Here is a 21727-nt window from a genome sequence, read left to right as displayed (position 1 = left end):
ACATCTTTCTATATCTTAAAATATATCAACACACTGAACTTATTTTGAAATTCAAATTCTTAAACCTGAAATGAAAAATGAACAACAAAGTCTCAAGCATTATTGTTAGACGAAGGATTAAAAAAAGTAAACTAAAAAATTCACCAGTAACTATGTTAAAGATTTATCTTCAATCTGATTAGAAAAATCTAATGGTTCTTTACTATATAATCTCTTAAAAACTTTATTTAGATGTACATATTAATATCTGAAACATGTTACTGAAAGCTTTCCACTGTGTAGAACACCAGGCACTGTGTAAAAAGACAAATGCCCCAATAAAAAGTTATTGATGGTACATACCTATGAATAATTGTTTTAAATGTAAATAGACTAAATACGCCAATGAACAGATAGAGGATGAATGAATGGATAAAAAAAAAAAAAATAAGACCCCCCTATAAGCTGCATAGGAGAGACTTACTTCAGGCCTATAGATGAGTGAAGGGATAGAAAAGGATAATCCATGCAAAGAGAAATTAAAGGAAATCTGGGGTAGCAAAACTTGGTAAAATAGACTTTAAAACACAAGCTAGAGGCTTCAGGGTTTTCTACATAGAGTACCATAACAACAATAATCAGTGACAATTTTACTTCTTCCTTTGCAGTCTGGATGCCTTTCCTTTTTCTTGTCTAGTACCATGTTGAATAAAAGTGGTGAGAGTGGGCATCCTTGTCTTATTCTGATCTTGGAGGGAAAAGTTTCAAATTTTCACCAATGAGTATGATGTTAGTTGTGGATTTATCATATATGGCTTTCATTATGTTGAGGTACATTTCCCTCTTTACCCACCTGATAGCTTTTGTCACAGGTGGATGCTGCTGAATTTTGTCAAATGCTTTTTGTGCATCTCTTGAGATGACCATGATTTTTATTCTTCATTTTACTTATGTGGTATATCATGCTGAATGATTTGCTGATATTGAACCACTCTTTCATCCCTTGAATAAGTCCCACTTGACCATAGTTCTTTCACTGTACTGTTGAATTCAGTTCCCTAATATATTTTTTTTAAGATTTATTTGACAGACATTTATTTGACAGATCACAACTAGGCAGAGAGACAGGCAGAGATGGGGGGAAGCAGGCTCCCCGCTGAGCAGAGATCCCAATGTGGGCTTGATCACAGGACCGTGGGATCATGACCTGAGCCGAAGGCAGAGGTTTAACCCACTGAGCCACACAGGTGCCCCTGGCTCCCTAATATTCTGAATCAACTACTTCTTCATCAGGGATATTGGCCTGTATGTTTTTATACAGTGTCTTTGTTTTAGGCAAAAGAGTAAGGTTGGTCCTATAGAATGACTTCGGAAGACTTCCTTTCTCTTCAATTTTTTAGAGTAGTTTGAGGAGGACAGGAAGTAACTCTTCTTTAAATGTTTAGAACTCAACTGTGAAGCCATCTGATCCTGGACTTTGCGTGATGGGAGTTTTTTGATTACTGATTCAATTTCACTATTAGCAATTAGTCTGTTCAGATATTCTATTTCTTCCTCAGTCTTGAAAGATTGTATGTTTCTAGGAATTTATCCATTTCTTATAGGCTGTCAAATTTGTTGGCATAGAAATGTTCACAGCAGTCTTATGATCTTTGCATTTTATACTTCTCTTCCACTTCTGATTTTATTTATTTGGGTGTTGTCCCTTTTTTTGTTGATGAGTCTTGGTAATGATTTATCTATTTTATTTATCTTTTGAAAGAACCACCTCTTAGTTTCATTAATCTTTTTTACTGTGTCTCTGTTTTGTTTATTTCCACTATGATCCCTATTATTTCCTCCTTTCTACAAACTCTAGGCTTTGTTTTTTTTCTAGGTACTTTAGGTGTTAAGGTTAGCTTTTCTGGGGGAGCAGTGGCGCCGCCGCCTCCTCCTCCTCTTCCTTGCTCTCGTGAAGGTTAGCTTTTCTGAGATTTTCCTTGTTTCCTGAGGTAGGAATGTATTGTTATCAACTTGCCTCTTAAAACTGCATTCCCTTGTATCCTATAGATTTTGGAGCACTGTGTTTCAATTTTCATTTGTCTAAAGGTAGTTTTTTGATTTCTTCTTTGATTTCTTGCTTTACCCATTGGTTGCTCAATAGCATGTTATCTAGTCTCCATATATTTGTGTTTTTTTTTTTTTTCCGGTTTTCTTCTCATAGTTATTTATAATTTCAAACAACTATAGTTGAAAAATATGACTGATGTGATTTCATTCTCTTGAATTAATTGGGACTTGTTAAGTGGCCTAACATACAATCTGTCCTGGAGAATGTTCCATGTGAACTTGAGAAGAATGTGAACTCTTTTGTTTTGGATAGAATGTTCTGATTAATCTATTAAGTCCATCTGCTCTGATGTGTCACTCTAGGCCAATGTCTCCTTATTAATTTTCTGTCTGGATGATCTATCCATTGGTGTAAGTGGTATATTAAAGTCCCCTACTGTTATCATATTACTGTCAATTTTTCCATTTGTGTGAGTTAATATTTGCTTTATATATTTAGGTGCTCCTATGTCAGGTGCATACATATTTATAAGTTTTCTATCTTCTTGCTGGGTTGACTTCTTTACCACTATGTAATACCCTTTTCTTTTTACTTTTTTTTAACTTCTTTTCAATGTACCAGAATTCATTGTTTATGTACCACACCAATGTTCCATGCAATACCTGCCCTACATAATACCCACCACCAGGCTCACCAGGCTCACCTCCCACTCCCCGCCCCTTCAAAATCCTCGGGTTATTTCTCAGAGTCCACAGGCTCTCATGGTTTGTCTCCCCCTCCAATTTCCCCCAACTCACTTCTCCTTTCTATCTACCCATGTCCTCTGTGTTATTTCTCATGCTCCACAAGTAAGTGAAACCATATGATAATTGACTCTCTCTGCTTGACATATTTCACTCAGCATAATCTTTTCCAGTTCCACTCATGTTGATACAAAAGTTGGGTATTCATCCTTTCTGATGGAGGCATAATACTCCAGTGTATATGGACCACATCTTCTTTATCCATTCGTCTGTTGAAGGGCATCTTGGTTCTTTCCACAGTTTGGTGACTGTGGCCATTGCTGTTGTGAACATTGGGGTACAGACGGCCCTTCTTTTCATTCTATCTGTATCTTCAGGGTAAATACCCAGTAGTACAATTGCAATGTCATAGTGAAGCTCTATTTTTAATTTCTTAAGGAATCTCCACACTGTTCTCCAAAGAGGCTGCACCATCTTGCATTTTCACCAACAGTGTAAGAGGGTTCCCGTTTCTCCACATCCTCTCCAACACACGTTATTTACTGTCTTGTTAATTTTGGCCATTCTAACTGGTGTAAGGTGGTATCTCAATGTGGTTTTGATTTGAATCTTCCTAATGGCCAGTGATGATGAACATTTTTTCATGGGTCTGCTAGCCATTTGTATGTCTTCTTTAGAGAAGTGTCTGTTCATGTCTTCTGCCCATTGTTTGACATGAGTATCTGTTTTGAGTGTGTGGAGTTTGAGGAATTCTTTATAGATCCTGGATATCAGCCTTTTGTCTGTACTGCCATTTGCAAATATCTTCTCCCATTCTGTGGGTTGCCTCTTTGTTTTGTTGACTGTTTCCTTTCAAGTGGAGAAGCTTTTGATCTTGATGAAGTCCCCAAAATTCATTTTTGCTTTTGTTTCCTTTGTCTTTGAAGACATATCTTGAAAGAAGTTGTTGTGGTCGATATCAAAGAGGTTACTGCCTATGTTCTTCTGTAGGATTCTGATAGATTCCTGCCTCACGTTGAGGTCTTTTATTCATTTTGAGTTTATCTTTGTGTATGGTGTAAGAGAATGGTCAAGTTTCATTCTTCTACATATAGCTGTCCAGTTTTCCCAGCACCATTTACTGAAGAGACTGTCTTCTTTCCACTGTATATTTTTTCCTGTTTTGTCGAAGATTATCTGACCATAGAGTTGAGGGTCCACATCTGGGCACTCTACTCTGTTCAACTGGTCTATGTGTCTGTTTTTAAGCCAGTACCATGATGTCTTGGTGATCACAGCTTTGTAATAAAGCTTGAAATCAGGTAACATGATGCCCCCAGTTTTATTTTTGTTTTTAAACATTTCCTTAGCAATTCGGGGTCTCTTCTGATTCCATACAAATTTCAGGATTATTTGCTCTAGCTCTTTGAAAAATACCGGTGGAGTTTTGACCGGAATGGCATTAAAAGTATAGATTGCTCTAGACAGTACAGACATTTTAACGATGTTATTCTTCTGATCCAAAAGCATGGAATGGTCTTCCATCTTTTTGTCTTCTTCAGTTTCTTTCATGAATGTTCTGTAGTTCTCGAGTACAGATCCTTTACCTCTTTAGTTAGGTTTATTACCAGGTATCTTAAGGTTCTTGGTTCTATAATAAATGGAATCGATTCTCTAATTTTGCTTTCTGTATTTTCACTGTTAGTTGTAATGCCCCTTTTTTTCTTCTTACAGCTATTGTTTTAAAGTCTGATATAAATATTGATACTGAATGAAATCTTTAAGTTGCAGGATACAAAATCAATATAGGCTTACCTCAGAAATATTGTGGATTTGGTTCCAGACTACTGAAATAAAATGAGTATCTCAATAAAGGGAGTCAAATAAATAGTTTAGTTTTCCAGCACATATAAAAGTCATTTTTATACTAAGCTGTGATCTACTAAGTGTGCAAGGAGATTGTATCTAAAATACAACGTACATAGCTTAATTTAGAAAAGCCACTGCTAAAAATTGCTAACCATTATCTAAGCTTTCAGCAAGTTGTATTCACTGAATGCAGATCATCACTACAAATATAATAATAAGAAAGCCTGAAATCTAAAAAGTATTATCAACATGTGGCATAGAGACATGAAGTGAGAAAATGCTACTGGAAAATGGTGCCAATAGGCTTGCTTAACACAGGTTTACCACAAATCTTCAATTTGTAAAAAATGCAGTATTTGTGAAATGCAATAAAGAGAAGCACAACAAAACAAGGTATATATATATATATATATATATACACCTTATATATAATTATATAATAAATATATATAAATATAAATAATATACATATTTATTATATATATATCTGTTGCATTTCTTCATGCTAATAACAACGATCAGAAAGAAAAATTAAGAAAACAATGCCATTTGCAATCGTACCAAAAAGAAGAAAATAACTAAGAATAAACTCAATCAAGGAAGTGAAAGATCTTCTCTGAAAAACTATGACATTGATGAAAAAAGTGGAAGATAGAACAAATAAAAGGAAAGTTAGAGCATCATCATGGATTGGAAGAATCTGTTAAAATGTCTATGCTACCCAATGCAATCCAAGATTCAATGTAATCCTTATCCAAATACAGATAGCACGTTTCACAGAATTAGAACAAATAATTCTAAAATCAGTATGGAACTACAAAAGACCCCAATTAGCCAAAGCAATATTGAGTAAAATGAAAAGACAGGAGGTATCACACTCCCAGATTTTAAACAATACTAAAGAGCTACAGTAATCAAGATAGTATGGTCTTCGTACAAAAATCAATACATAGATCACTGGGGAAAAAAAAAGCCCAGAAATAAACCCATGCTTGGATTTATTCCTGGGTTGCAAGGTTGGTTCAACATCCGCAAATCAATCAATGAGATACAATACATTAACAAAAGAAAGCACAAGAACCATACAATACATGTCCATGTGACAAAGGACAGCATCCTTTCTTGATCAAAACTCATCCAAGGGTAGGGATAGAGGGTACATACCTCAGTACCATCAAAGCCATCTATGAAAAACCCACAGTGAATATCATCCTTGGGATGCCTGTGTGGCTCAGTTGGTTAAGCGGCTGCCTTTGGCTCAGGTCATGATCCCAGTGGCCTGGGATCGAGTCCCACATCGGGCTCCTTGCTCGGCAGGGAGCCTGCTTCTCCCTCTGCCTCTGCCTGCCATTCTGTCTGCCTGTGCTCGTGAGCTCTCTCTCTGACAAATCAATCAATCAATCAATCTTAAAAACAAAACAAAACATCCTCAATGGGAAAAAACTGAGAGATTTCCCCCTAAGGTACCAATAGGTATATAAAAAAATGCTCAAAATCATTAACCATCAGGAAAATGACAAACCACCATGAGATACCATCTCATACCTGTCAGATTGGCTATTATCAAGATAAAAAATAAGGAGTGTGTTAAGGAGGATCTGGAGAAAAGGGAACCCTCGTGCACTCTTGGTGAAAATATAACTGGTACAGCAACTGTGAAAAACAGTATGGATGCTTCTCAAAAAATTAAAAACAGAAATACCATATGATCCAGCAATTCCACTTCTAGGTATTTATGCTCAGAAAATGAAAACCTAATTTGAAAAGCCACATGCACCCTATGTTTATCAGAGGATTATTTATAATAACCAAGACCAATAGTGTAGGTGTCCACTGAGAGATGAATGGATAAAGGAAATGTGGAGGGACATAAAGAGGTATAAATTTCCAGTCATACAATAAAGAAGTCACAGGGAAGAAAAGTATAACATAGGAAATATAGCCAATAAACATGTCATAATTTTGTATGCCAAGAGATGGTAACTAGATTTACCATGGTGATTGTGTCATAATATGTACAAATGCTGAATCTCTCTGTTGTATACCTGAAACTAATATAAGGTACATCAACTATACTTCCATCAAAAAACAAACAAAAAAACCCAAAAGAGTAGAGTTTAATTTTCAAAATAATCCTCCTAATAACACAAAGGAAGATATAATGCAACAGACTGTTAAAAATTCATTAGTTAAGTATATATATTTGAAGATGAAGTAATAAGCAAGGCAACTTCTATTTAGTGCTGCACTTCTCAATGGTGGGAACAATAAAAAGATACAAATTACCACGGGACTTTTCTCAAATTGCACAAATACCTCCCATCTATTATGATCTATGTCCCCAGGCATGAATCTTCATGCACTTACCCCCTTGCTTCCCCCAACAAAACCACTGTTTTAGAGGTTCATAAAGGCTAGAGCAATGATAAACTCTAGTTTTCTAAGAGTATACATGAAGTGGTGGTGACTGCTGCCTAATCAGATAGAGCTAGAGGATCATAAAAACAGGAATCCATATTTATATGCAAGAAATATAATGTTGCCTATAGTATTCAGACAAAAATAGGGATCAAAGAGAAAGCTGCTCAGTATGAGAGATGCCAAGTGACAAAAAAGCTTTTAATACTCATGAGGAATTAGACTGGGTGTAGGAGACAATAGGAAGCGAATTTAGGTTCTTGAGCAGGAGAGTGATATAATAAAGCAAAGTAGTTTTACTACTAGGAAATTTTACTAGTGTCAGGTTTTTGCTGGCAGCCAGTTAGGCAATTACTAAATGTCTACAAATAGCACTGTCTCACTTCAGTTCCAAGTTGACTTTCATGTTTAAAATTACATCTTCATATTCTAACAACTAAACTGTGAACATTTTTCTACTATAAATTATTTTCACATCAAATCTTGGTGAAAATAATTACTGATATGAAAATGATTACAATCTCAATGGGCAAACACTGAAAACAACTTACATTATTCAGTATTTCGAAGTCTGGATTTCACCTCATGGGAGATTTCAAATAATTCAGCCAAATGAAGCTCCAAAACCATCGTGTCATTATATAGCCCCACCTTTCACAGTAAAAATACCCTTCAGAAAACAAGATAAAATTGCTTGTTTAGCCCGACTGATTAAACTGAATTACATTTTTTTATCACTTAAAAAAAAGAAATCTACACTGTTCCTGGCACTTCTATTAACTCCAAAGAGGTAGGCAGAGATAAGGTCCAGCATTTACTTCAACCTGAAGATTCTGAGAAGCCAGTGGGGACAGATTTCTTCATTCTAGAGAATCTCTTTTAAAGAAATGGCTGGCTTTGGGGAGAAAAGTTTACTGTATCTGATGCAGAATCTAAGCATTTGTTTAAAAAAACATACTGTGGCGAATTTATAAGGAGTAAATGAAAGGCTTGAAACCATTTAATTTTTATGTTTTTTTCAGGATAACATGTTAAGAACAAAAAAAATTAGTGGAGGTGGCAGGTATAGAGGTATTAGTTTATTACTGAGTACATCAAATAAAAAGAGGACAAAATTACAGCTCGGTCTGAAATACTATATTTGCATTTTTATTCCTAAAATATTTCAACTACATATATTTACTAGTTTTCTCTGCCCAACCACAACCAGAAACCAACCCTCAAAATTAATGGACAATTACCTAAGCCCATAGCAATTTTTTTCCCCTCACAGTGAATCAACTTGGGAATACATCAAAAAGCCTTAGGGAAATTACACTACGTGACTGAGCCAGTTTTTTCCTGTAATTCTGGAAATATGACTAAGATATAGAGATGTGCTAAGAGGAATATAGGAATGTGCTGACAGTGGTCTTTAGCTAAAAAATGTAAAAGAAAACATTCCAAAGTCCCAAGGAAGTCAAACTGTTATTCCTTCAAAGTATTTTCTCTACAATCTTCAAGTTTCTATAATCTTTTTTAAGGGCATATAATAAAATCCATATTTGTTTCTTGATCATATCTCCATGTGTTAACAATTTAAAAAGTCTTTATCAATTAATATTAGAATCACATTACATTCGAATGTGTTTAAAATATAATACCAATTTTCCAAGAAAAGGAAATTTTTTGAAACCTAATCACTGCTCGTAATTCAGGTTCCAAGGCAATTATTTTGGTGTTTAGTTTAATACTTCTATATACTAAAATCACACACAAAATCTTCTATAGATAATAAGGCACTCTATCTTTTAGACCCAACTACTCTAATTACGTCAAATTATGAACAGATTCTACTTTTTTCCCCAAGAAGCAATGGTGATATATTATTTGATCATTGTTTTCACTTTTCTATTAATAGTAATCATTAAAATTATAATGCAAAAGCATCATTCTTCATAATACCCAGTTATTCTTGATAAAATTATACATTTAATACTTAAAGGGGTTAAGGTTAGTAAAGAATATGGACCATTGATTCAGACAGATTTGCACTAAATTCTGGTTTTATCGATCAAGGGTATGTGACTTTAAGCAAAGCCATTATCCCTTAAACCCCCAGTTTGCACATCAGTAAAACGGAGCTAAAGAGGAACCTTGGAGAGCTCCTATGCAGATTAGGAAGAATAAGAGTAGGCTGCAGCCAAGTGTCTTACACAGAGGAGGCGCTCAACAACCGGGAAGATTATTATTAAGTTGTTTATGAGCAGCAGTGTTCTAAGATACGAGGTTGAATTTCCTTGGGCTAGAAATAATATGTAAGTCTGGGATGTGAAGTTGTTGCATTGTATCCTGCTATCTAACTGGAATACAACTAGAAAATGAAAAGGAAATACTCAATTTGGTAAATAACATTAATATTTTTTATTAAACTGGTCACTCTTCCCAGGAAACCTTCCCTGATTACTAGCTAAAACCAGTTTCTTTTTAAAACTGTGTATACCAGCTTCTTTCTCTGATACTGTCAGATTTTTGCAGAGCAGGAACAACGAGACATATGGCATACGACCTGCCATAAACACAAGTTTAATAAACGTGCAGGAAAAAATTAAGTCAGTCACTGCTTCCTATCTAGTTATCTTGCCTTTTCCCCTCTAAATCAATCTTCCACAGTCCTTCAGATTTACCTTGCCAGAAAACAAATATGATGACTCAAAAACCTTTGACCATCTACATTTCCTAAAAGGCTTTCAAGTCTAATTTCATTTACCATTTTGGTCACTATCGTCAACTGTTTGTGATTCCATTCATACCATATTCCACCCAGGCTATTAATTTACCAAGAAAATATTAGCTGAACGTCTGCTTTTTGCCAATTAATGCACTAGCACTGGGTAATACCATATTCTCAAAAAAGGTGACATATAAAGAAATAATCACAGTTCAATATGCTATATACCATAAAAGAAAAGAGAATTGAGCTCTCCTTCCCAATCACACTATGTACTTTCAGACCTGTATGCTTTGTTCTTGGTGTGCTCTCTTTACGGAGACTGCCTTTTCCAAAGCAGAATCATACCTATTCCTAGAGCCGCAATTCAGTATCCCCCATTCACTAAGGTCTTCCCTAAGTCCTATAAGTAATTATACTAACTGATCCCGTCCTGGGTTTCTACCACTATGTGGTTATAATACTAAACAGATTCATATGCTTGTTGTTTGTTTCCCACAGAACAGTATGTTCCCTAACAGGAGAAACTGATTTATCTATATACATAGCAGTAGGTTCTAAATTAAAATGTATTTAACTAACCTGAGCATATAATAATTTATAATAGCTGTTCTGGAAATTCCTAAATTTTTTTTTTTCACTTCTAACTTCTTGTTTTTCTTTTCTGGTTGAAAAGTTTATGGATTTTAAGAAGACCATGGATAAACTAGGATGCTATTGTAGATTTTGATGAACAGTAGAATAATTTTTACTGGGTACTAAACCCAAACCCACAAGTTCTATTTTAATATACTGAGCCTTAACAGAAATTGTTAAGCTTTGTTATCAAGAAATAATTCTTTGAGTAGCCTCAACACTAATACTAGCTATTCCAACATACAGGAAAGAACAGAAAGCATACATGGGTTCCACTACAACAGGAATCTAATAATGTAGGCTATGTGTTCAAGTTAATAACTGTAAATGTTTCAATGTAATTTGTCTCCATTTAACCAAAATTCAGGTGACATTCAGTTAAATAAAAAAGAAAATCCTATTTTGCAAGACCAGTTATTTACTGTTGTTATTGCTGTTTTCCCTAGGGCCTGTTCTCTCCCACTGTGGATTTCCAACAAAGTATGTTGTAATATTTGCCTCTTTTCTCAAACACCACATTATTTTGTACTGGAATTATGATAGTGGTATTGGCTGTCCAAATTTTTAAAATTAATAGTTGAAAAGGGCTTTGGGTACTTTCACAGTTAGTAGGAATGTTCTGCCAAGGTTTAAGTTCAAATTTCCAGAATTACAAAACTTAAAAAATTAAATAAAAACAATACAAAAAAAATACAAAATATTTTTTAAAAGGCCATGTGATACTCTTCTTTTACTTCCTACCCCTCAATCCTGTTTACACATTCACTTCTCTTTGAACTAGGCTGATCTCAACTGAAGCAATTCCAAAGTCAGTTTTTTATTTTAAAATTAGGTGTATGTAATGAATCAGTAAATGCTAATCACATTTTCATCACTTGGGCCAATCAGGACTTCTTACTCATCCTTTGTTTTCACACAGAAGCACACAGGTTCAAAGCGAGGATGGGTACTACTTTCCTCTGCCACAAATGCTCTTACTGAAAAGATGAAAGTATTTTAAGGCTACCAGAGACTTGATAAAATATCTTCATATCAACACAGCTTAATAATGCAATACCGTTAAGGGCTTCAGGAATATAACTTATTCAGAATGCTGGCTTAAAGCCACAGAAACCACATGCTGGGAAGCAAACTGAAATTCCTATGTGATGATCTGTTTCTAAATGCTGTTTCATGAGTGTGAGGAGAGCAGTATATACTGATCTTCTAAAATACTGCTAGGACTTCCTGTTTATCGTTTCAAATGTCAAAAGTTGAGTACAGAAGGCTATTAAATCTGGGCATCCTACTCTGCTTTAGAAGCAGTAAGAGTTCTGCCTTTAAAAAAATTAAATTAGAAGGCAAATGGTCTAAGAGCAATGGCTAAGGTGAGTGTGAAATGAAGAGCCTATTCATCTTCAGTTGCTGACATTTAACATTAAAAATGATGACTGGTTTTAGACTCTTCTCAGTCAGTCACGGGTCAGTAGTCTAGTAGTCTACTTATCTGTGGAGATGCAGAGCAACCTCGACATTCTTTTTTTTTTTTTAAGATTTTATTTATTTATTTGAGAGAAAGAAAGGGAGCACACAAGCAGGGGGAGCAGCAGGCAGAGAGAGAGGGAAAAGCAGGCTTTGCCGATTCGGGGCTCAATCCCAGGTCCCGGCAGAAGTTTAACCGACTGAGCCACCCAGGTGCCCCATAACCTTGCTCTTCTAAATAAGGCCAATAAAAGTAAAAAATAAAACAAAATAAAAATTGCTTAAAATTCACTCAGTCAGCTAGCTAGACAACATCCACTATGTACCTGACACATTACTAAGTGCCGGGGACAGAGACTTGAGTAAAACCACCAACTTTCTAAAGAAGGTCTAAATAGTAGGAAGGAATGGCATGAAAGGAGACTGCTATATGACAGAAGAAATTGATGCAAGGTAAGGGACTGCTCAGAGGAGGCGGAGAACAAGTCTGGGGTCAGAGTGATGGTATGAGGGAAAGTTTCCAAAAGCAAGTAACTTATAAGGGTTGAAGTAGAGAGTAAGTCTTTGTTTACGTGATAGACATATATAAAAAGCCTGATCAAGCAAGGAGGCAGGAAATAGGCTGATATGTCTGGGGTTCAGTATGGCTGGCACAGAAAGTATGTGGTTGATGAAGAGAGAAGTAGAGGGGAGGAGCCAGAGTACAGATCACACAGGGCTTTGTATGCCATGCCAGAGGGACTCCTGATCAGATCCATGTTAAAAAGAAACAGCACCTAAACTATACGTGGTTACATATTTAGAAGAGAGAATTAATAGATTTGGCAAACAAGATTTTGGAGTAGCATGTAGCTAAGGAAGAAGGGAATGCAAAGTGATTCCTAGTTTTCTGGGTTAGGAAACTAGATAAATAGTGTCAAAACCAAAACCAGGAAGTGAAGAAAAGACCATGTGAAAAAGAGGGTCGTGGTGAGTTATAAAATGTTAGGGCCAATACTCAGATACTGGTATCTTTCAGAATAACTGCTCATTCACTATCTCTTCTCTATTGTACCATACAGCCAGCACCCCAGGTGGTAGACCGGTGATGGACATTAATCCAGGACGGGCTGAGGACTTCAACCAGCACAGGTTCTTCCCTTGAACAGAAGATGCGAGAATTACAGAGTCAAGGCTGCCACTGTAAGGTGGCCCTAGACACATCTAGGGAGTGAAAGCTCTCTGGGGAGCTGGAGAGAAAGAGAGGGAGAAGAGGGGCTGGGGTGGAAACTAAAGAAAAGCAGAGAGGAGCACAAAATGAAGAGAAAAGGAGCAAGAAGGAAACACCTACACAAACCAGCTAAGTTTCTGAGAGCTCTCTACATCCCAACCATGCCCAGGCAAGGTTAAACTGAGTTCTTGCACTTAGACTTAAGAAACCCTACAGTCCTCTGCAGCTTAGCTGAGTGAGTCAGGTAAAAATGTTCAGTTTCAGGTGCATGCGCAAACACAGAAGTGGAGCTAAATCTAAGAGCGCACATCTTATGGGAAAGATCTGCCTCAGAGAGAGATTAGTGTCCAGAATAGTGATAGTAGTTAAACTTGTGAGTGGCCAGAATGGAGAGTACAGTGTGAGAAGCTAAAGAACTAACTGAAGGGGAACACCAGCAGGTGTTAATCCTGGTCAGAGTTAATCCTATTCAAGGATATTGATGAACAGGTAGGGAGGAGCTAAACTCAGCCTTGCGAAGGGAATGGCAAATGAGGAAGTCAAGATCGCAGTGGCTATACTATTAGGAACAAAGAAGCTATTCCAGTAAGGAAAAGGAGACAGTGAGAGTCAGTTAAAGGAGGATGATGGGTGTTCAGGCACAAACTAAACAAGTTTATCAGCTGAGGAACACCCACATTAAGAAAAAGTCTGAAGCTATCAGTGAGATAAGGCATAAGTAATAAAAGGGGCAAAAGGAAGGAACATGGCAAATCAAGAGGGATTGGCCTTGAATAGAAGGGGAAAGGCAAAACCAGCCCATCCCCCACATCCCTCCCCACCCCCGGCAACCAGTAAGAATAAAAATATCAGTCTAGGGTTAGTTTCCGAAGAAACAAAGACTTAAACCTTAGAGAGTTTCACCACATCTCACTCTTAAAATACCAAAATACAAGGAAGATCGTATTGAAAACAATTATTAACATTACTAAATGCTAGATGCTGAAGGGGTAAATGTCTAGAAGGGCCTTACTCTACCAAAAATACAAAATAAATAAGTAACAAAATAAATAAGTAAAGTAAGAATTTAGGAAGTGTAAGTAATATTATAATAATATATAAAAACTTGTCAACTGTAGCTTAGCTTTGCAATTAAAAGATAGAGTAAACACATTAGACATTTTGTCAAATGTCAGCGTCAAAGGGCATATGACCTTTTATGCCCACCAAAGTGAGTAAGACTGCCTGTCCAAGTCAGGATGTCCTCTCCAACAAGATATATTTTTTAGATTCATCTTAGTCTAAGGGCCACTGATTTTTACATTGCTCAGTCTATCCCTTCACCTGTTGTATGAGCTATTAATTTAATAATTATTAAATAAATAAATAAATAAATAACTTAATTTAATTTAATAAAGTATCCACCAAAATAGGTATTACCAGTAACTATAGTAGAGAAAAGTGAAGACGGAGAGAAAAGAGAAGAGAAAATGTGATAGGACAAGTAGAAATAAAGGAAAAAAATTCAATAGTCATGCAGGTGGTACCACTCTCCTGGGTACCTCGATGACTCCACTCTTCCAGAGAAGGGCATTACTTGTCTCCCTCTTGGTAAAAATACCATGCTGAGTTTCTACTGGGCATCTTTAAAGATAACTTAAAGGTTTCAATTAATTATTTACTACCTGATTTCTTGAATGCACTAGAGAAAAAAAATCTAAATAAAGAGTAGAGATTTATGAAAGGGACTTCTAAGTCATAGTATGGATTCTTGAGGATCCTACAGCCATAAAAGATCACAATGCATATATGCTCATGGAATCTGGGAAGTAGACGAGTAAGAGAAATATTACACCTCTTCTGTACTTGGACCACTGTCTGCAGCTTTTAGGTTTTAGAGACGAAGAAAGAAAACAGTACTTTGAAACAAATTGAGCCTTCAGCATTTGTCAGACACCTTCTTAGTGATAAGAAACAGGATGGGGATGGGGAGGAGGGAAGGCATGCTTAAGATCAAATGCGTAAGAACAAAAACCATTTTGGTCCTTTCAGCACAGTTCTGCAATGAGGCGAGGGCACAGAGGAACTACAACTTTAAAAAACCGTCAATCATTATGATCAAAGAAAGGGGTTTGCCCATTGAAAATAATACTGCTACCTTTGGGACGCCTGGGTGGCTCAGTTGGTTAAGCAGCTGCCTTCGGCTCAGGTCATGATCCCAGCGTCCTGGGATTGAGTCCCACATTGGGCTCCTTGCTCAGCAGGGAGCCTGCTTCTCCCTCTGCCTCTGCCTGCCATTCTGTCTGCCTGTGCTCGCTCTCTCCTCCCCCTTTGATAAATAAATAAAAATCTTTAAAAAAAAAAAAAAGAAAATAATACTGCTACCTTTGAAAACACTACCACCACCAAAGCCACCTAGTTCGTCACTCCCTTCTTGAAACAGTCTCTTGGTTTCCTAGACATTACACTTTCTGGGCTCTTTTTCTTCTTCTGGCTACACTTTTTCAAACTCTTTGACTTATTCTTCCTCATCTTGCTAAGATCTAAATCTACAGTGTCTTGGGGTGGTCAGGCCTCTTTCCTTGGCTACTTGCAGTTAATTCCAACTTTGCAAGCTTCCTTTTCTGGGTATGAGACTAAGATACTAACAGATCATACAATTAACCCCATTGTCTCTCACTTGCCCCAGCAACAATCATAAAACTTGGAAAGTATATGCTATATTAAAAATACAAATCTTGGGGCGCCTGGGTGGCTCAGTGGGTTAAAACCTCTGCCTTCGGCACAGGTCATGATCTCAGGATCCTGGGGTCAAGCCCTGCATTGGGCTCTCTGCTCAGCAGGGAGCCTGCTTCCCCCTCTCTCTCTGCCTGCCTCTCTGCCTACTTGCGATCTCTCTCTGTGTCAAATAAATAAATGAAATCTTAAAAAAAAAAATGTTGTTAACTGGTCCTCCTGGTGAACTGACTAATGATTTTTATTAGGAGGAAAGTCCTTATCTGAAAAATGCTCTTAGGAAGCTGTCCCTTGTAAGGATGCCTACAGTAAACAAACTTAAAAATCTGCAGACTTATGAGGCATGACCCTCCAGAGAAAATCATTTAAGCCATCTAACCCTGGGGAACAGAATGGAGAAGTTTCAAAACCTAAATGCTATTTGCTATGAAAATAACTGCACTTCCTCATTTAGAGACCTAATCATTTACTCTTGCCCAGAAAGTGCCTGTCTGATGTAAAAAGGACATCAACCAGATTCCTGGATCTCTCTCCTTGCTTCACGTGCATTTCACAGCAGAGCCCTGAAACTATCAGCAAAGCTGGACTGTAGGTAAGATCTCTAATATGTGTCTGATTTGATTTTCTGTATTGGCATACAGGCAAAAGATGAAACTGTCAAAAACAATTATGATCTAGGATGAACTTAATACTGTTAGTTTAGTAGGATAAGTGAACTAACTGTAAATTTGATACAACTAACTAGCACAGTATCCTTCCAGGAAAAATAAGGCATCTTTTACCCTATGGTATTCATAGGAGAAAACAACCAAAAGTATATGAAATTACAGAGAAATTTCTCAGCAAATTTTTAAAAAGCAAATACAACCAGAAATGCACAAAATGTTAATTAATATATGAAAATATATGATGATAAACATATAACCCAGTGGTTATATGCAGCCCAGAACTCTTCTTTTTTTTTTGTTTTTATTTTAATTTTTTTTAATTAATTTTTTTTTTCAGCATAACAGTATCATTATTTTTTTCACCACACCCAGTGCTCCATGCAGTCTGTGCCCTCTATTATACCCACCACCTGGTACCCCGACCGCCCAGAACTCTTCTAAACATGTCCTGTGAAATAAGAATCTGTGTAATTTACAGAGTTGGGGTGAAATTCAAATGACGGGATATAAATATTATCATAACCTAAACCGTTTTTCCTATTTGTACTCCACTAATGCGAACTACTTAGAAATAGGTTATGAAGGAGCATGAGAGCAGACAATCCTAACAGCTGACGCAAGCTCAAAGTTTGCTTTGAGTAGGAGATCTGAGCACATCAAAAGAAAGGAAGATGGAAACAAAATTAGGAAGATTTAAAATAGAGATGTAAGGGTAGCAGGCAGAGCAAGGTCTCACAGAACCCATACACTCTCAGTGCACAGGAAAACCAACATATGGAAGAGTAATAGACTCGGTGAGGAATAAATAAGGAAAAGTAAGCAGAGAGAGGTAACTGAATATACTTAGTTGCGAGGAATTAAAGAATTTGAAAACCTGTTGTAAATCTCTAGGCCTTTGTCCCCTAGAGGACAAGTATCCTGTTTATTATTATATTCTCTCATCCAATCTCTAGGACATTAGAATCTAGGTACATTTTAGGAAATTCTTGCCTTACTGAAGCAGCACAATTAAGTAGTTAGTTACATTCACTTCATAATCTATTTGGAAGCCCACCACCCAGTAACTATTTGACCTTGGGAAAGCTGTTTGACTTCTCTAAGAAGTTTCTATTTCATATTTGTATTTTGTATTTCTGTTTTTGTATTTTCGTATTTTGTAAGATTGGGACAAGAATGATACCAACTTGCCAAGATAGTGAATATAAAACACACAATATACTACCTGGCACATAGTAAATGCTTAGTAAAAGCCAGCCATTTTATTTACTATTTAAGAAGGAATTTCTTGAACATTTAGATTGACTTCAGTGTATATCTCAATTTTACCATCTCCTTCTGTAGCTAAAAGGAATCAGTAAAAGTTGATAAGCTACATTAATTTCCAAAGAAAAAAAAACTGTTTAGGAAGACAGTATTTACACTAACATCAAAGTAAAAAGCATGAATACTATTAGAAAAGGCAGCAAAGACTTGGTATTCATACATTACAGTCTATAAAATTAGAACCTATGATTTTATAGTATCGTAAAGATCAGGGCATTTTTTTTCTTGGTCAGAAAACACCAACTCCCATTTCTAAAAATATCTCAGGTTTTCTTCTTGAGGAAGTCAGCCTGCAACAAAATACCCTATTATCATAGAAAACAAGTATAGAACAATATGTCATGAACAACTCTATAAAAATGTAGTGGTATATGGGCCAAAGAAAAAAATCATCTAGAAAAACAAATAAATAGAGGTTCTTCTCCAAATTTATTTGAGACTGCTCTGTTTGTGACTATTTCTTTGATACTCCCATGTAGATGATGAACACTTAAGAAATCACAAATGACCTTTCAATTTTCAAAAATCCTCTATGCATTTGATTCTTCTAGAAAAGCAGCTTAATTTTGTAAAAGAATCATGAATGAGAAATAAAATTTCAAATGTAAGAAAAGTGTACTGTCTTTTTAGTATACTTTTTATTCTGGGCTTTACATTTAAATGTGATCCAGTTTTTAAATAGCACTATGAAAGAAGTTGATATAAAAGTATCCAATCTACATCACTACTAAAAAGAATTCAAAGTATATATATACACATATATATACTATTAATTTTAAATGCAAGGAATATACAGGTTACAAATTTTAGCTTTCTATGAGGCAATAATCCCATAATGGTCTTAAATAATCATAGTCAACTAGGAAAACAAACAAACAAACAAGGTCACAACACTGCAATCTTGTGAACCTATAAACTTGAATTATCATTCAGCCTGCTTTCCTGTTGCTGATGAGGTTTAAGAATAAGAGTAAACAACTTTCACATACAGATCAAACAGGACTTTCCTTCGAATTAAATTAAATTCACTATAAAGAGCTATAGAAAGGTAACAAATATATTTTAACTTCAAACTCTTCATACTTTGTATATAGGCTTATTGTATATAATATATTCTTTCTAGGGTAAGAGAAAATCAGCAGTTACACAGTAGTTCAAAGCATATGAATAATTTAGGACTGCAAAAATGACTATTCAGAAGAAATTACAGGGAAAATTTTAGGTAAGGAATGTAATTAAGGAAGGACCTTGGTTAAGAGAAAGTGAAAGAAAAAATGGGATAAATCGTAATTTTCTACCTCAGTGCTACACTCAAAACAGAAATCTCTATAAAGGTTGTGTTTCTCAGAGGAATTTCACAGAAAAAAAGGTACATGAAAAAGCCCACATCATGTGTGATCCATACTGACACAAACAATAATAAGGACTCACAAATATTTTGACTGAATGACTAGATAAAAGGGGATTAAATCTTTGAGAAAGAAAAGATACATCGAATGGATTCTGCGAATTTTGCAGACCTGTGAACATAAAACAAAAAGACGCAACAAAAAACTCAAACGAAGAATCATGTCCACCTCTATTTCTACTCAGATTAACTGTGATAACTTTGTCCTATAAAATACTGCATCATCCCTTCCAATGGAAAAAAATGGTGAGAAGCTTTGATGATCTAACCCAATTAAAATACTGTTAGGGAATTCTCTTGCCCTTTTATCTATCTCAAAACTTGGAAGTTATACCAAAATGTAATAGTTAAACATACATGCAAAATGACCCTGCAATTAAGGTAATTGCTGGTACCAAATGTTGTTTTTAAGTTCTGCAATAAAACAGTCTCCCAGACATTTAATAGTATGTCATTTGGTAAATGAAAGTTTCCACAAAGTAAGAGCAGTGAGAAGACCTAAAAATTATGCTAGTGAAGAGTCTGGCTGAAAGAAACAAAAATATGGATCTTTTTGGTCCAGCACTAATTTTATTTCAAGTTACTACAGAGCTGAATAAAACTCTGACACCACCACACAAAAATTTATTGAGTTGGCAGTAGGAAAAGCATGATGTCAGCCACCAATATCACCGTCCGCATTACCAAATAGCAAGAATGCTTTCATTCTCGAACTTAACGTAGACTTTTTATGTATGAAGTTAGAGTAAAAATAAAAATCTCAGGCATGAGGCATTATTAAACACAGATGAGTTTAGTTTGGCATAGTTTCCATGTAAATTATTCTAGAGCTTCAACAAATTCAGTAAAAGACATAGAAGAAAATGCAAGCTTAAACATATTACAATTTTCTAAAAGTGCTACATTCTTCACCAAACAGATCCATAAAATTAAATCTTAGTCAACTGGCAATAATATTCAAATAACTAACACACCACACACACACACACACACACAAACACACACACACAGCTAAGAGGAGACACGGAAACACACCTATGTATACACACCCACACAAGGCCTACCTTCATAGCATGAATTTCTTCAAGCAGTCGTTGTGCCCGCCTCTGGTTTTTTAACAGTGCATCTTCGGTACCCCTGTAAAAAATACATGAAAATATACAGCCAGGAAAAGCATGTATTTTAGAGTCCAATCATAATTAAAAGTCTCTTCATTTCTTTTAGAAAAGCATAATGTGTAAATAACAAACACTGTCATCCTGCACTGCCTTGAACAACCCCACTGTCCAACACCAATTCCATCAACAAACCCAAGTTTTTGGCACACAGAAGCATTACCTGGCATTATATTAATGATGATTACTATTGAGACACAGCGGGCCTTCTAATCCCTTAATGGATAGCCAAATAATAGATTTTAATCAACTGCTTAATGGCACACTGCATTTAATGTAACTTCATAAGCTATAGTTAAAGGTCAGATGTAATTTTATTAAATAAAATTTTGTTCTCTGGAACTAAAGGAATACCTAAAAAGAAATATCTGATTATATCAGAGAGAAAGGTTATTTATGATAAAACAAGAAATTTATCAGGAACAAAATATATGTGAAAACTAAGTATGCTGAAAAGTGTAAAAGCTACAACATGCTTACTCTAATCCTAGTGATAAGGAAATTACAAAATATTATTAAAAATAGATGGAACATAATGTTTTCATAAACACTTCCACAAGGTAATGAAGATTTCCAATGATTTAGCAATTTAAGGAATAAACTGATATAAAATCTTTCTAACTTATTCAAGGTATTACTAGATTTATTACAGTATTTTCAACATCTTAAAATAACTTCCAATAACATAAAATACATAAATAATTCTGAAGGACTTTCATTCTGAAAAGGCCAGAAGGAGAGTTCTGAAAAAACAGAATAATTCATTGTGATTTTTAAGCAAATGTGGCCCAAACTATGCAAGGACATGCTGACATAGCACACTGTAACCCACTCAGATCCTCTCTCCATATTAAAAAAAAAAGTGTTATATGAGTAAGATAATTATTCCTCCTGGTCCCACCCTCAAATTTTGTAAATACTGAATAAAAACAACTTCTGACATTCTATGAGTCATAGGACCATGACTTCAAGTGACTAACTTTTTTGACTTCAGTCTGCCAACACTTCTGACAAGTTTTCGGATAACCAACACCCGGATTCTCTTCACTTCTTTTCTCATCTTCACAACCTTTGAGGAATAAAACCAAAATTAGAAAGGTTCTCTCTTAATTTGAGATGAAAATCACTTTATTTTGAGTCTTAATATTAACAGGTTAAGTCTAATCACTTTAACCAAATTTTCAACCATATTCAGTTTGATGAAACCAAACTTCTTCTGTAAGAGAGTAAATCAACATTCTAAAAATGTGTCTGAAGACTTAAGAGAAACAAGCTATGATTTTTTTAAAAGGTCACAGCACTCTCAGTGATTAGTATTTTAATAGTGCACTTATATTTTGTGCCTGAACATAATAAACGATTGCAGGGAACTGCGATGAGAGA

The 21727-nt window shown here is 35.6% G+C and overlaps 1 protein-coding gene across 1 annotated transcript in view; it reads right to left on the bottom strand.

Moving 5' to 3' along the window:
- SRFBP1 (serum response factor binding protein 1) overlaps window positions 1–21727 on the bottom strand; it is a 67105-nt gene that overhangs the window by 33781 nt on the left and 11597 nt on the right. The window contains exons 2-3 of the mRNA XM_044263626.1: window positions 21325–21413; window positions 20234–20306 (exon numbers count right to left, since the gene is read on the bottom strand). Of these exons, the coding sequence (XP_044119561.1) occupies window positions 20234–20306; window positions 21325–21413 (162 nt within the window). The remainder of the gene's footprint in view (window positions 1–20233; window positions 20307–21324; window positions 21414–21727) is intronic.

Source organism: Neovison vison, chromosome 1, assembly GCF_020171115.1.
Source record: "Neovison vison isolate M4711 chromosome 1, ASM_NN_V1, whole genome shotgun sequence".
In the NCBI taxonomy this organism is placed as follows: domain Eukaryota; kingdom Metazoa; phylum Chordata; class Mammalia; order Carnivora; family Mustelidae; genus Neogale; species Neogale vison.
The sequence above is the reverse complement of the archived record's forward strand: the minus strand, read 5'-3'. Positions and strand labels throughout refer to the sequence as shown.